The 13,290-nt window shown below is 39.1% G+C and overlaps 1 protein-coding gene across 2 annotated transcripts in view; it reads left to right on the forward strand.

Moving 5' to 3' along the window:
• strn (striatin, calmodulin binding protein) overlaps positions 1-13,290 on the forward strand; it is a 70,902-nt gene that overhangs the window by 49,845 nt on the left and 7,767 nt on the right. The window contains exons 5-12 of one of the 2 annotated variants that reach the window (XM_036585915.1): positions 1,876-2,052; positions 3,759-3,894; positions 4,010-4,175; positions 8,444-8,554; positions 9,864-10,007; positions 10,262-10,398; positions 12,577-12,752; positions 13,191-13,238. In XM_036585915.1, coding sequence (XP_036441808.1) covers positions 1,876-2,052; positions 3,759-3,894; positions 4,010-4,175; positions 8,444-8,554; positions 9,864-10,007; positions 10,262-10,398; positions 12,577-12,752; positions 13,191-13,238 — 1,095 coding nt within the window. The remainder of the gene's footprint in view (positions 1-1,875; positions 2,053-3,758; positions 3,895-4,009; positions 4,176-8,443; positions 8,555-9,863; positions 10,008-10,261; positions 10,399-12,576; positions 12,753-13,190; positions 13,239-13,290) is intronic. The other variant, XM_036585916.1, reaches the window with a different exon arrangement.

Genomic DNA, 13,290 nt, shown 5'->3' on the forward strand with positions numbered 1-13,290 from the left:
TTTCATGTCCTTTGCTTGGGTGCAGGGAAGCAGTTAGCATTGGGGCTAGTCTAACTCCAACAGGTGCAGTGTGCGTGTGTGAGTGTGTGTGTATCTGTGCCCTGCAGTGAATGAGGAGCACACTGAGGCCTAACAGCAGCCTCTACTCCCTTATCTCTACACTCACTGTGTGGTGGGCGTGTGCAGCAAAGAAGCCAAAAAAAAAAAAAAGATAGGGACCACACAGTGCTGTGCAAATATAGGGGACCACCCTTCATTTATTTAATACCCAGTCAAAACGGCCATTAGAGGGAAATTATTACTTTTCCAGCATCATGGGAAAAAAAAGATGCTTTTTTTTTCACTGTTAAGTGTGGCCACACATTGTCTTTATTACAGTTTTCCTCCTTTTCAAGAGGCTTGTTTTCAAAGAACTCTGCAGATATGTTTTTCTACACTTCCAAAGTACAGTTTTAAAAGTTGGTTGCATTTTCTTATCATGTTTATTTTGGTGAATATTGGGCACTTTTTGGGCAATTTTTTGGTGAATATTGGGCAGTTTTGTCTCATGTTTCATATCTTGTTTTGCTTTTTATGCATCTCTTTTTCTGCTAATCCTGAAAGGCGGTTGCAATTCTCTGATGTTTCCTGTCAAATACGGTTGTCAGAATGTTTTCTAGAATTAAACTAAGAAAGATTGTCTTCTCCTCAGCCTGGCTGTGCTGCTCTGTCGCCATCCTGCTGTGGTTTGTTTGGTTGGTTTGTTGTGGGAGAGCTATATGATGAAAAGCCCGTCATATGACACTAAACTTATGAACAATTGCATTATTTCTATCTGTCCTTTTTATCTGTAGGAGCATGCTTCTGTAGTATAAGAATTTCATTGTATTTTTGAATGGCCTGTGTTCTGAATATGTATGACATTAAACCCGTTTTAAGTTAATCTTGATTCAAAACCATGTGTATTATTTTTCACAGCATTTATAGTACTGACTGTTTATTTACTAATTCAAATGGAAAATAGTTTAATATTAAAAAAAAAATTAAAATATTAATGATTTAATGTTTTCTTGGCATATTTTGTCAGAGGTTTCAAAGCATTAAAACGTTTTAAGGAGAAAATCTGTCAAAGGGAAACCTGCCTACTGTTAAATGGGTTCATGAAGGCCACTGCCATTACAGCTGTACAGAGAGAGAGAGAGAGAGAGAAAGAGAGAGAGAGAAGAACACAGTGTCAGAGACAGTGAAGGAGAATGAATGGAGAATTGTGTTGGGGCATTCAGCCTTCCTGTGCCTGGAGAGACTGGTACAGCAAGAGACGGAACGCTTTTCTTTCTCCTGTTTTTTTTTCCCTCCCCCTCTGTAGCCCGTTTTCTTTCTTAAAGCTGGCTCCTAAAGATTCTGATCGAATTCTTCAGCTTATAGAGCCGCAACTCAGAACTAGAGGGAAGTTTCACAGAGGATAGCTGACTAGTTTTTTTGGGGGGTTTTGTGAGAAGCCAGCACAAGGTACGTTATGAGTGGTTCTCATTTATGGAAACGCTTGTAATGATTGATGCAGTTGAATTGTTTTTTTTTTGCAAGGGCTTAACATGAGTTACTGAGTGGATTTTTTTTTTGTAGTGCTGTATATCAATGTTATAGAGATTATTGCTGCATGCGGTTTTTGTAATGAAGTTTGGTGTCTGGCCTTCATGATTTCGACCTTGAGAGCTCGCTTTTTTCCTCTGGACTTTTTCTCACCTGCTGTGCAGTAGGCTAGCTGTCTTCTTTATGTGTCTTTTTCACACATAGAAAACAAGATGTTTAGCCTCATTGTATGTTAAAGGGCAGCAGTTCACCTCAACTATAGCTCATGAAAGTTGTCCCTTGGGTGAACTCTCTCTCCTTCTCCAGGTACCTCCAGGAGGTGGGCTACACGGACACGATTCTGGATGTGAAGTCACAGCGGGTGAAGGCTTTGCTGGGGTTGGCCGGGGACAGCGGAGAGCGACCCGGGGAGCGGAGGCCAGAGCCCATGGTGAACGGCACAGAGCCCTCATCGCTGAAGGATAGCACCACCACCATGATGGGGTGAGTTAGGGAGAGACATAGATCCATTCATAGAGAGAATCAGCAATGTTGATTTTGCTATTTTATTTTCCTGACACTCATTAGACCAGTATTTCTCAAAACCTCTGAGAGCTTCGATACACGATCAGTTTTTGCTTTTTAAATCTTAACCTTTCAAAAGAATTTATCAGCCAAGAATAAATTAACACAATTTCTCCCTTCTATATCTGATGTGTATTTGATCAGTCAAGGTCAGTCAAATGTCCAGTCTGGCAAGACATGTTTGGTGTCTGATATTTGCTTCTTGAGATTTGTGCCACAGCTACAAGGCCAGTGTAGCTAACAAGAAGCTTATGCAAACTGCATTTTGCTGTTTTTCTCACTGCATTTACTTTATTTACTTTTTATTAGTAGTTTATCAATCCTTTTTATGTCTTTTTCACTCATAAAAAAACAATGTGTAGTTTAGCCTCATTATCTGTTAAATGAACTTACCTCAAAATACTATTTCTGAAAACACAACTCCAGCACAGGAAAGATGTCCCTTTGGGGACATGTTTGATGTCTTGGGTTTGCTTGTCAAGTTGTTTGTTAATCTCAAATAGATTTGCTTGTGTGCATTTGGACACTGTAAGGCATACTGTTATCAAAAAAAATAGACAAAAGTACATCACATAGCTTAAAACAGCAGAAGTAAGCATCTTGAAGTGTGAATTTTGTGTATATTTTGTCCATTTTCATTGAGAACAGTTTATACAGTCTCACATAAGCAAGTCTCGTTGCGATTACTGAAAAATTCAGTGTAGTTTGAGATGAGTTTGATGATTTAGGTGTGCAGTTTGCACACTGTAAGCTTCCATCGCTTGTTAGATGCGTTAGCCTCGTAGCTTCAGTCCACAACTAAAGAAGCAAACTTTGAACATCAAATATGTCTTGGATTAGACATTTGGGCTAAAGAGAAAATTGTGTAAAATTACTAAACCTTCTCTTTGAAACTGCAAGCTTATTATCCAGCAACCATAAATTATTCAGCTGTGTAGGAACGGAATATTTGCTCACATAATTTAAAAATAAATATTGTCACACTGAACTAGGTCCTGTCTCACGAAGCAGGATTTCTTGCTTAGCCAGCTATCTTTAAGTTCGATCTAAACCTGGATTTTCTGTCTGATGACAGTGCATCACTTTTCACCATGGCAGCTTATGCTGCATGTCTGATCTCCTCCAGGGCAGGTTGAGTTTAGCATTTCAGACTATCAACAGCTCCAATCAAGCATTGGCAGAGGAGGATCCCTGGCGTCAGTCACTTATAGATGATTGTTTTTTAGCAGATGAAGCGAATGAGTCTACGTAGATATTAAGAATTTAAAGCAGTTAGTATTTCAGTAAGCACTAAGTGGCAGTCCATATTGCTTTTTACCATTGTAAATGCTTTCCTTTCTGCATATTTATGTAGAATTATTTTGACCTCTTTGTTTCATGCGATTAGCTTTTCATCCTAGCTTGAGTATCTAAACCTAACAGAGAAAACAAGTTAACCGCAGTTCCATTTGTTAGGTTTTGTAAAGTTGAAACTTAGTTAGGAACCCTAAGTTGAGACAGACCACTGTTCCTGTATCACTATATTTACTGTAAGATACTTGATAATTAAGGATCATTTTTTTGTTTATTTTATCAGTTTTTTTTTTTTAATAGATGTTTCATAGTTTGTCGCTTCCTCTTCTCAGGAAACCAGAAATGTCTGACTCTGCAACGGTTCTGGAGGCATTTAAGTTCATCGAGAGCGCAGCAGCGGAGTTCAGTGATGAGGATGATGAAGAAGACAGTGAAGGGAGGGACAAGACCATCATAGACCTGGCCACAGTGCGTTATGCTGAATACACTCCCACACACTCATTAGTACTTGATTTGATTTGACAGTGCCTCAACATGTTCCACCAAACTACCCCAACCCTCTCCTCTTTCTCTCACTATCCAGCAAATGGTGAGGAAAAAGGTGTCCGCATCTCCCTCCTCCTCTTCAGCTGACCTGAGTGATGACCCGGATACTGAGGAGGCTCTGAAGGGCTTTGACTTCCTGGCCAGCAGTGAGGACATGGAAGGGTCATCAGAGTCTCCTGGCACAGGAGATACGGCTGACTGGGGTAAGACTGGGGCACCTGTGCTAAGCACCAACTGAAATGGGACCAGAAATGTATGTGTGGAGAATTGTGGGTAATGTAGTTTATTCTTGTTCTCTGTGCATCTTGTCTATGTACGCGGTGCATTTTTTAAATATATAAAAATTACTAATTAAACCAAAAGTATGTGGACCCACACTTCAGTTCTTCATTCTCATGACTACGGCTGTATGCAAAAGTTTGAGCGCCCCAGTCATATGTTTTGTTGATTTTCTTAGTGAACATGCCACAGAGTGCACATTACTGCACAGTTTAATGCATAATTACTGTTTATTTGCTGAATTTTATACATTGGGAGGGATAAAATGTGGCCTGTGCAAAAGTTTTTTCCCCCAATGTGTTAGACAAATAAATAGAAATTATGCACTAAAATTTGCAAAAAATGCATTATTTAAGTGTGTATCTTAACTTATTTTCACTTAGAAAATCAACAAAACAATAAAAACTTTTGCAAACAACTGTACACAGTAGAGGTGTAAAAATGCATTGATGCATCATGATGTGGGTCATTCTACCAGTGCAGTGGCAAGCAGAGTATGAATGTTATGTAATTCAAGTGTAATATGTAGTCTGTTATATTGAAAGCTGTATCACTCCTGACAAAATTCTAAAAAAAATATTTTCTCTAGAATAGAGTTCACTGCTACATTTGAAGTCAAGTTGTATGTAGAAAATCACAAATGCTGCATTAACATTATTTCAATTTGCATGAGCAACACCACGGACAGTCTTTTTGTGACTTCTGAAGCTATCAGTAATTTAGCCAGAGATTCCACTAACTATGGAGTCTTTCTTTCTTAGGAAAAGATTTATTGTTAAAGTGAAACGATATTTTTGTATTTAAAATAACTTTAAACTGAAAAACAGGAATCAAAATTGTTGTTTCACATAAAAATAATACTTCTGCATCGGTGAAATCACCTGCTGTTTTTCATGCACAACGTGATCGCTAAAATAAAAAATCCAAAAAAAGAATTTCCATAGTTTTGTTGGCTAATGTAGGAACAGAACAGGCACATCAATTTCCTGTTTATTATTTTGAGTTCATTTTAATGGCTTTAAAGTTGTCAGACATCATTTGCCACCGCAAGGGTAGAATGACATATTGCTGTTGTTGGAACAAAACCTTGTATCTCCAAACTGATAACTTTACAGGAGAAGGAAAAAACATACTTTACTTTTAATGTAAGTCAATGGAACCAAACTTGGGCCGTTTCTTTTGGTCCTTTCATCAAGAAATTTACAAACAAGATAAGGGAAAACAGGTTTTTTCAAATTATGTAAAAAATTTAAAAACATTAAAAATGGAGAGTTTTATTCTGACAACAGCAAAATGCATAAATCTTATAAAGCTTGTGTTTACCCTGTACTTATGATATAAGTATTATTATTTTAGAAAGCTAGGGCTATTTTCAGAAATACAAAGAAAAAGCTTGGTATATGTTTTGTTGTCTGTATTCAACTACCACATAAGTATCTAACTAGAAAAGCCCAGGTTTTAAAGGATTAAAAAGAGATTATTAAGAAGCTTAGTTTGGGACTTCTCAAAGGACAGTGCAGTGGATATACAGGTTCCTATTTCAAAAAAAAAATCTAATTTTTATTTTGTGCCCTATGTTTGCACTGTTTCTCCCAGCACCATGCACTTTAGCACACAATACACTTTCCTTTATGTAATGCATGAACTTCTTAACCTAGAAGTATTGAGTGCAGTCTTTATTTTCAGGATGGCTGCAAGGCATCTAATGTGAACGTGTATTGGATGTCTGGAGTGCACTGTCTTGTCAGGCTGTGTTAAATTGTCTCCTCTGTCTCTCCCCCCTATGAGAGTTGTGTCCCCGCACACTCTGTATTTAGAGTGTGCAGTTTGTATCGTACTGTAGCAGCCCACTGATCTGTCCCTCAGTCTTTCCATTCGTGTTTTTGAAGTGATTTTTCTCCCAGAAATCCTCTGAGTTCCTCATGTGTCCTCAGGATCAGTAATTGGTGCAAATCCTTAAAGAAAGAAGGAGCAATATCTGAAGAGATTGTAGCTGAATTACAACAGCTGGCCTTTATTTTTAAATATGGTCAAGTCCAGTAACTGCCACGATATGTGGGGTTTACAGTGCGTTATCAGTAAAAATCTGCTCATGAGGTCTCAGTCTTGGTCCAGCAGTACCCACATCCTGCAGATTTTCCGTACTCTAATATAGCTACTGCAACTCGGTTTGTTAATTAGCTGATTAGTTGTGTCAGGTTGATTATAGCAGGAAAATTTCCAAAATGTACATGGCAGATGTTCTTGAAGACCAGGACTGGAAACCACTGTCTTATTTCACAGCGTATATGAAAAACTGAAAGCATCTTGGGTATGTAAGTTCATCGGTTTTAGTGTTTTTCTACTTTAAAGCACTGCAGGATGAGGAGTGCAGTTACTGTTCCCTGCCCATATAAAATCTAAAGCGGTGGTTCAGTGAAAGATCAGATTACACCTTTTTAACCTTTACCCCACATGAAGTCGATCAGCCAAGACATGTTTAGTTTTTGGAAGTTTGCTTTTTGGAGCTATGAAGCTAATGTGGCCAACTAGTAATGAATGCCTATAACCTAATTTGATAGCACCATGCAAACTAATGCTGCATTACATTATGACATTCCATCTGATTTGCAGCAGCCATGGAAAATTATGCCGCCGTCAGCAGCAATAGCAGTGTGCTGATTATTCAAGAATGCCCCTTCACTTTTACTCAGAACCATATTAAACAATATGTAAATGTAAAATATTTCCACTTGTTCAAAATAGTAAAAATAGAAGTGAACATTATATATAATCATAAACCTGTTGTGTGTACGCATTAGTGGTTACTCTGGCTCAGCAAAAACAGTGCCAAAGGTTCACGTCTAAATTTCCATAGTCATTTGTCTTGTACATGCATCACATACATTGTGTGGCAGTGTGAACAGCAAAAAATGAAATCTGACATTTTTAATTCCGATTTGAGACGCTTTCGTATTTGGTACTGAAATCCGATCCATATCCGATATGCGGCAACTTGACTCAGCCTAAACATCCAGATCAGAATTCATGCGACTTTTACGTCAATCCAGCTTGACATTCGTCATAATTTCTTGCTGCTGAGATTTCATAAACATTTATGCTGATGTTTCTGAACCAAAACATTAGACGGCACTTAACGCAACCACTCCGTGTTCAAAGAGATATTGAAAGAAATGGCCAAATGCGGCCGGAGGAGAACGAGGCTGCAGCGTCAAGTAACAGTTAAAAGTCTGAAAGCAAAGTTTAAAGAATCTGAGGACACGAACCAAAGAAGTGACGAAGCCGTTTTTACGGTGAGCTCCAACACATTCTGGGTGATGAGCCAAGCTGACAACCATTGGAACTTCGTGATCGCTCCTGTGACACTGGCAAAGGTGAAACTGAACCTTCCGGGAGCAACTGGCGTCGGTTGGCAGTCTGGATGAGCCACTTAAAGCAACGTGAAGCATTGTTCTTTTGCGCATGCGGGTTGGTTTTGGAGTGTGATCTTTTCAGACTAATGTCTCAAACAGGTCACATTAAAAAGATAATGTGAACAGCCCAACCAAAAACCAGATTTGGTGAAAAAATAAGATTTTACCTGCTGTGTGAACGTAGCCTAAGCGTCAGACTCTGCTGGAGTTAACAGTGCCATCATTCACACTATCAGTAGCAGCTGTTTAGTCACGGATTCTCAGCTTGATGCGAGTATCAGGCCCCGAGACCACCTTGCTTTATGGATTTTTTTCAATTAGCATTTTTTTTTATTACTAGTTGTCTCAAACGTAAACCAATCCAGCACTGCCCACATGTTGCTTGCTTCAGATAAGCTCTGCTTCATGGTCTTGGTGTTCTCTATTGACAATACCGATACTGTATTTAAGTGAAGTGTTTTATACTAGTTTTGATGTATATACATTGCATATACATTATATACGGTATCATATTGTTGCAACAGTATGCAATACTGCGTCAGAAACCATAAGAAACCATAAGAATTTGAGACTTGATACTCTACATGGTTTGAGGCAAATGTCACCAAACATGTCTTAACTGATCAACAGCATTGGCAGTAAGGGAGGAAACTGTGTAGATCTGAATTTTGGCACAAGCATTGCTTTGAACTACTGAAATGAAGGCTCTGGGAATTGTGGCCTTAAGCAGGCGTTTATGCTCTGGGACTGAACGGTGTCTTCCTCCTCCCCCCGTGTAGACAAGGAGGAGCAGAGCCCCATGTCCGAGGCCTGGGACGTGGACCAGGGCCTCATCTCTAAACTCAAGGAGCAGTACAGGAAGGAACGCAAGGGCAAAAAGGGGGTGAAGAGTAAGTTGGGCCAGGCTTTCGCTTCTTTCTCTCTGAAAAGGCATCGTTCTGAAAAAGTCTTCAATTAAAAAAAAAAAAAAAAGCAGCCACTGCTCCATTCAGCTCTCTTCTTCCCTTCCTGTATCTTTGTGTTGGTGACACCTTCATTTTGCTCCTAGCCCCCTCTGTGTGTGTATGTTTGTGTGAGAGACAGCACCATGCTAATGGGATTTCTTTGTAAAGGCCATTTCCTTTATCCATCTGTATTCTCCGCTGTGCTGTCATCTCTGCCTCCCCCTCTCCTTTCCACTCTCGTGCGTTTGTTCTCGTTCATCTCTGTTCAGCTCTCCGTTAAATCAGCCATGCTCGGAATAAGCAAGCCTCGCACCTGCTCCCTCTTTACCCGTCCTTTGTTTTTTCTTTCCTTTCATTTTGTCCCTATCATTTTTTACTTTTTTTTTCTATCTATAGGATCCTCTGCTGCACAGATGTACGACAGCATCATCTTTCCTTTGGTTCTTCTTCTTTGACCTTAATTTCTCTCTTTGCCTTGGTTTACTTTTACTTCATGACTATGCTTAATGCTTCTATTTCTTTTAATCATGTTCTCGTTGTCCTAGGCTGGTTCTACACAGTGAAACTTTCACCTTAAGTGAATCAGGATCTTCAGTTGTCAAATAAACCATCTTCTGTTTAATTTTGTTTTCCATCAGTTTATAAAAAAGATGCTTTATGTTACCAAATGAATTACATTATGCAACTCAATTGCAGTGTAGTTTCATGTAGGTTTCAACCAACTGAAGTTTCATGCAAGTATCACTGTGTAAAGCCAGCCTTACTGTAATTTTCCTCTTTGTAAGAGGAGTTGGAGCTTTTGTAGAGGTTGTGGTCTTGTGTTGGCTTCACCCTGTGGCCATATAATAACTAGAACTCTGACCCTCAAGCAAAGAAAATGCTGCAGACCTCACCTCTTATAGAAGGTCTCTCACTCTTCACACTCTCACTCCTCCTGTTATGATTTCTATAAATATTTCTGTCTTGTTTGCAGTGCCTCCATCTCACTCTTCATAAAAAAGCAGAAAGAATGAATTCAGTAGACTGTATTTACATTGAGGATAACAAAGTTACAAAATGTCCTCTCCTCCCACCTCTTTCTGTCTCTCACTATCTTATTGTCCCTCTCTCTCTGTCTCTCTCTCTCTCTCTCTCTCTCTCTCTCTCTCTCTGTCTCTGTCTCTGTCTCTCTCTGTCTTTCTCTCTCTGTCTCTCTGTCTCTCTCTCTCTCTCTCTGTCTCTCTCTCTCTCTCTCTCTCTCTCTCTCTCTCTGCAGGGCCAAACAGGTCTAAGCTGCAGGACATGTTGGCTAATCTGAGAGATGCTGAGGATCTTCCCTCCATGCAGCCCCCGGTGGCACCCCCTGCCAGACCCAGCCTCCCCCGGCTTAATGAGCATGATCTGGGCCGCGCTGATGAAGGTATTATTCTCCTGTTTGTAGACATCATAACCATAGGAAGATTAAAGTAGAGAGGAAAACCTATAGTGGAGGAGGGTCTTGAAAACATGAAATTTCAACCTCACTCGAGATATTTGAGAAATGATGTCCCAACCTGAGCAAACCCAACCTGAATTGTCGGGTTCTGTTGTTATTTCAAGGGGTAACTCAGGCATACATAGGCGCTTCTTCATTATTTGTATATTCCTGATCAGTTGTCTGTGTATATGTTCCAGTGGAAGCCCTTACGTTCCCTCCCTCCTCTGGCAAGTCATTTATAATGGGAGCAGATGAAGCTTTGGAGAATGAGCTGGGTTTGGGGGAGCTGGCTGGTCTCACTGTGGCCAATGAAGCCGAGAGCCTGGCCTATGACGTAAGTGCTACAGCTTACCTACTACAACAAAATTCTTTTAAGATCCATAGAACTCCATACAGCTTTATTATTTGGTATCTTGAATGCTTTTTCTTTTTAGTCAAACCAAATCAGTCATGGATATGAAGTCAGTTCAAGATTCAGTACATAATCTGTAAATACATATACTGTGCCAGGGTTATAAATCTCAAGAGGCAGCAGTGCCATGCCACAGAAAAATGTGCTGCACTTTAATGAAGTCATATTCATAAAGTCACTGTGGAAGTGTTCAGCAGACCAGCCTTTCCTTACTGCTGTGGTATTGATATATTAATGAGCTAATGCATTTTGATGACCAATGCTGGGTCCCAAAATGGACACAGTATGGCAAAGAGAATCGTAAAGCAGAGCAGTGGTAAAGTAGCAGCAACAATAACAAAAACAAAGGTAAATAATATAACAGGAACTTCAGTCGAGGGACTGGTGAGACAGGACAAAAAAGAAAGAAAAGTGAAAGAAAAAGCACCCAAATATCTGTCTTCGATCAGTATCTGTTTTTTTAATCTGATTGGCTGAGACATGTTTGAAATGCTCAGCATTGAATACTTTATTAATTTGCTCTGAAATCCATCTCAAGCTTTCTCTACTCCAACAACTCTAGTATGCAATGATTATTTCAAAAGATCTAAAACTGACATTTAAATATATTGCTTACTCCAGTGGAATTCCATGACTTTTCCATGAGGACCATTTAATTTTGTGCCCTTTAATCATGGTATGCAGTCCTTGATGACTTCAATTTAACTCATCTGCTTATTTGGAAAAGTGAATGAGTTCATTAACTTTAGTATTACCTGACAGCACTGTTTTATGTCTGAAAATACCATGATATTGAATTTTATCAGTAACTGCTCAGCACTAATTTAACATATAAGCAGTTATTACAAGAGGAATAAAGACCTAATGTATCTAAGTGTAATTTTAATATTTATGTGTCATTTTGCTAAATACTTTAATGTTCATTATTTCAGATCCTATATATTTTGTTTGACTCTTTGTTCATCACATATTCTCATGTGCAAACACATTAATTGGTTACGTTTGTAAAGAGGGGTTTAGCATTTTATCATAACTTGACTGGTCCCACAGGTCTTGGGTGTGAGAAGCAGCTGCGATTTTTTTTTTCCTCTCATATTTGACTTGTTAATTCATCTTCTCCAGTGTTTGAATGTCAAAACATCTTTCACATGTCCTGAATGTTACAACTTAGCTAGCCGAGATTCATATTAACAACATGTTATTGAAGCTAGTCCATGTGCAGATACATTAGTCTGGAGTGCTTTTTGCGTGTTAAATGTGACGATGACAAACCACATGGGGGAAGTCCAGGAAATTCCATGACTTTTCCAAGCCTGGAAAACCAAATTTCTGTTACTTTTCCAGGAATTTCATGACCGTATGAACGCTGTAAGTCAACTAAGTAGGTGTACAAGCATAATTTGTTAATGAATTGCATGTGTGACTAAAGAAGTTTGCAACATAAACATCATTCACTCTACACTCTTACCAATGACATTTACCTTTAGATTAGTTTAGGTGGAATTTTTTGCCAAGCGGCGTCCTGTTACGACATGCTAATGGCACATGCAAATTTGCAATTGTCACGCAAACTGCAAAGCAAGTCAGTTATCCTCATTTATGAATGAGCAAATGTGTAGCCGGAATACTAATGTCACTGTAAATGTATCAGTGTAGTTTATGTATTTGGCCCATAATGTTCAGTTAATACAAACTGCATTTACTTCCATTTGTACATACCAAATAAGTCATCTTTATAAGGCTCAAAGATATTCAGATTTATTATTCATCAAACTAAAACTAACAAGTTCAGTGTTGATCTAACAATTCGTAACAGCCTGTATAGATGAAATACAGAATTAAATAGCTAAAGCTAGGCTGCCTAAATGTCAATACACAGGCAGGGCTTTAATCAGGGTGGCTTTTGCAGTTGTTTGCTCTTTCTGTGCACACATACACACACAATCAAGCCAAGTCATTAACCAGATAGAACCCTGTCATATTGGTATCTACTGTAAAGTGCATCAGATCATTCAATAAATGGATCTTTCCTTCATCTTATTAAATGTGTACATGCATTTGTATTTCCTTTTGCTAAGCCAAATTCATATTTTCTTTCAGATCACGAATAACAAAGATGCTCTGAGGAAGACGTGGAATCCAAAGTTTACTCTGAGGAGCCATTTCGACTCCATCCGCAGTCTGGCCTTCCATCCAGTAGAGCCGGTGCTGGTCACAGCCTCAGAGGATCACACGCTGAAGATGTGGAACCTGCAGAAGACAGCCCCCACCAAGAAGTATGAACTCCTTTCTCACTGAAGCTAGATCTTAAAGCAGTAGGTCAAAGATAATATACCATCAATTAGTACCTTACAAACTGCAAGGCTAAATCATGAAACACTTGCCACAAAACGATTTGTGTTATTAATCCCACAGACTTGCCTGTTTGGTTTCCGACACTGTATAATGTACTGTAATCTATACAAATGGACAGAGGTAAATAGCATAGAAAAACCAGTAGTAGCAAGCAAATTTTGAACACCAAACATGCTTGGGCTGAACGGCCACATTAGCAATAAGGGGAAAATTGGATAAATTTGATTTATTGCTGAACTATTAGCAGCCAAAAGCAGCAGTCGCCCCCTTGAAATATACTGAGTTAATTGGCATGCTGGGTACAAATGACCAATTGTATAATATTTTCTCTCCCTCGCTCTCTTTTTCTTTCTCCCAAGGTGTGCTGCTCTTGATGTGGAGCCCATTTACACATTTAGAGCTCATAGGTGAGTCAGCACTGAACATAGACTTGGATAAGAAGCCGTTTTGAGCATCACT

This window comes from Colossoma macropomum, unplaced genomic scaffold (genome assembly GCF_904425465.1).
Source record: "Colossoma macropomum unplaced genomic scaffold, Colossoma_macropomum, whole genome shotgun sequence".
Taxonomy (NCBI): domain Eukaryota; kingdom Metazoa; phylum Chordata; class Actinopteri; order Characiformes; family Serrasalmidae; genus Colossoma; species Colossoma macropomum.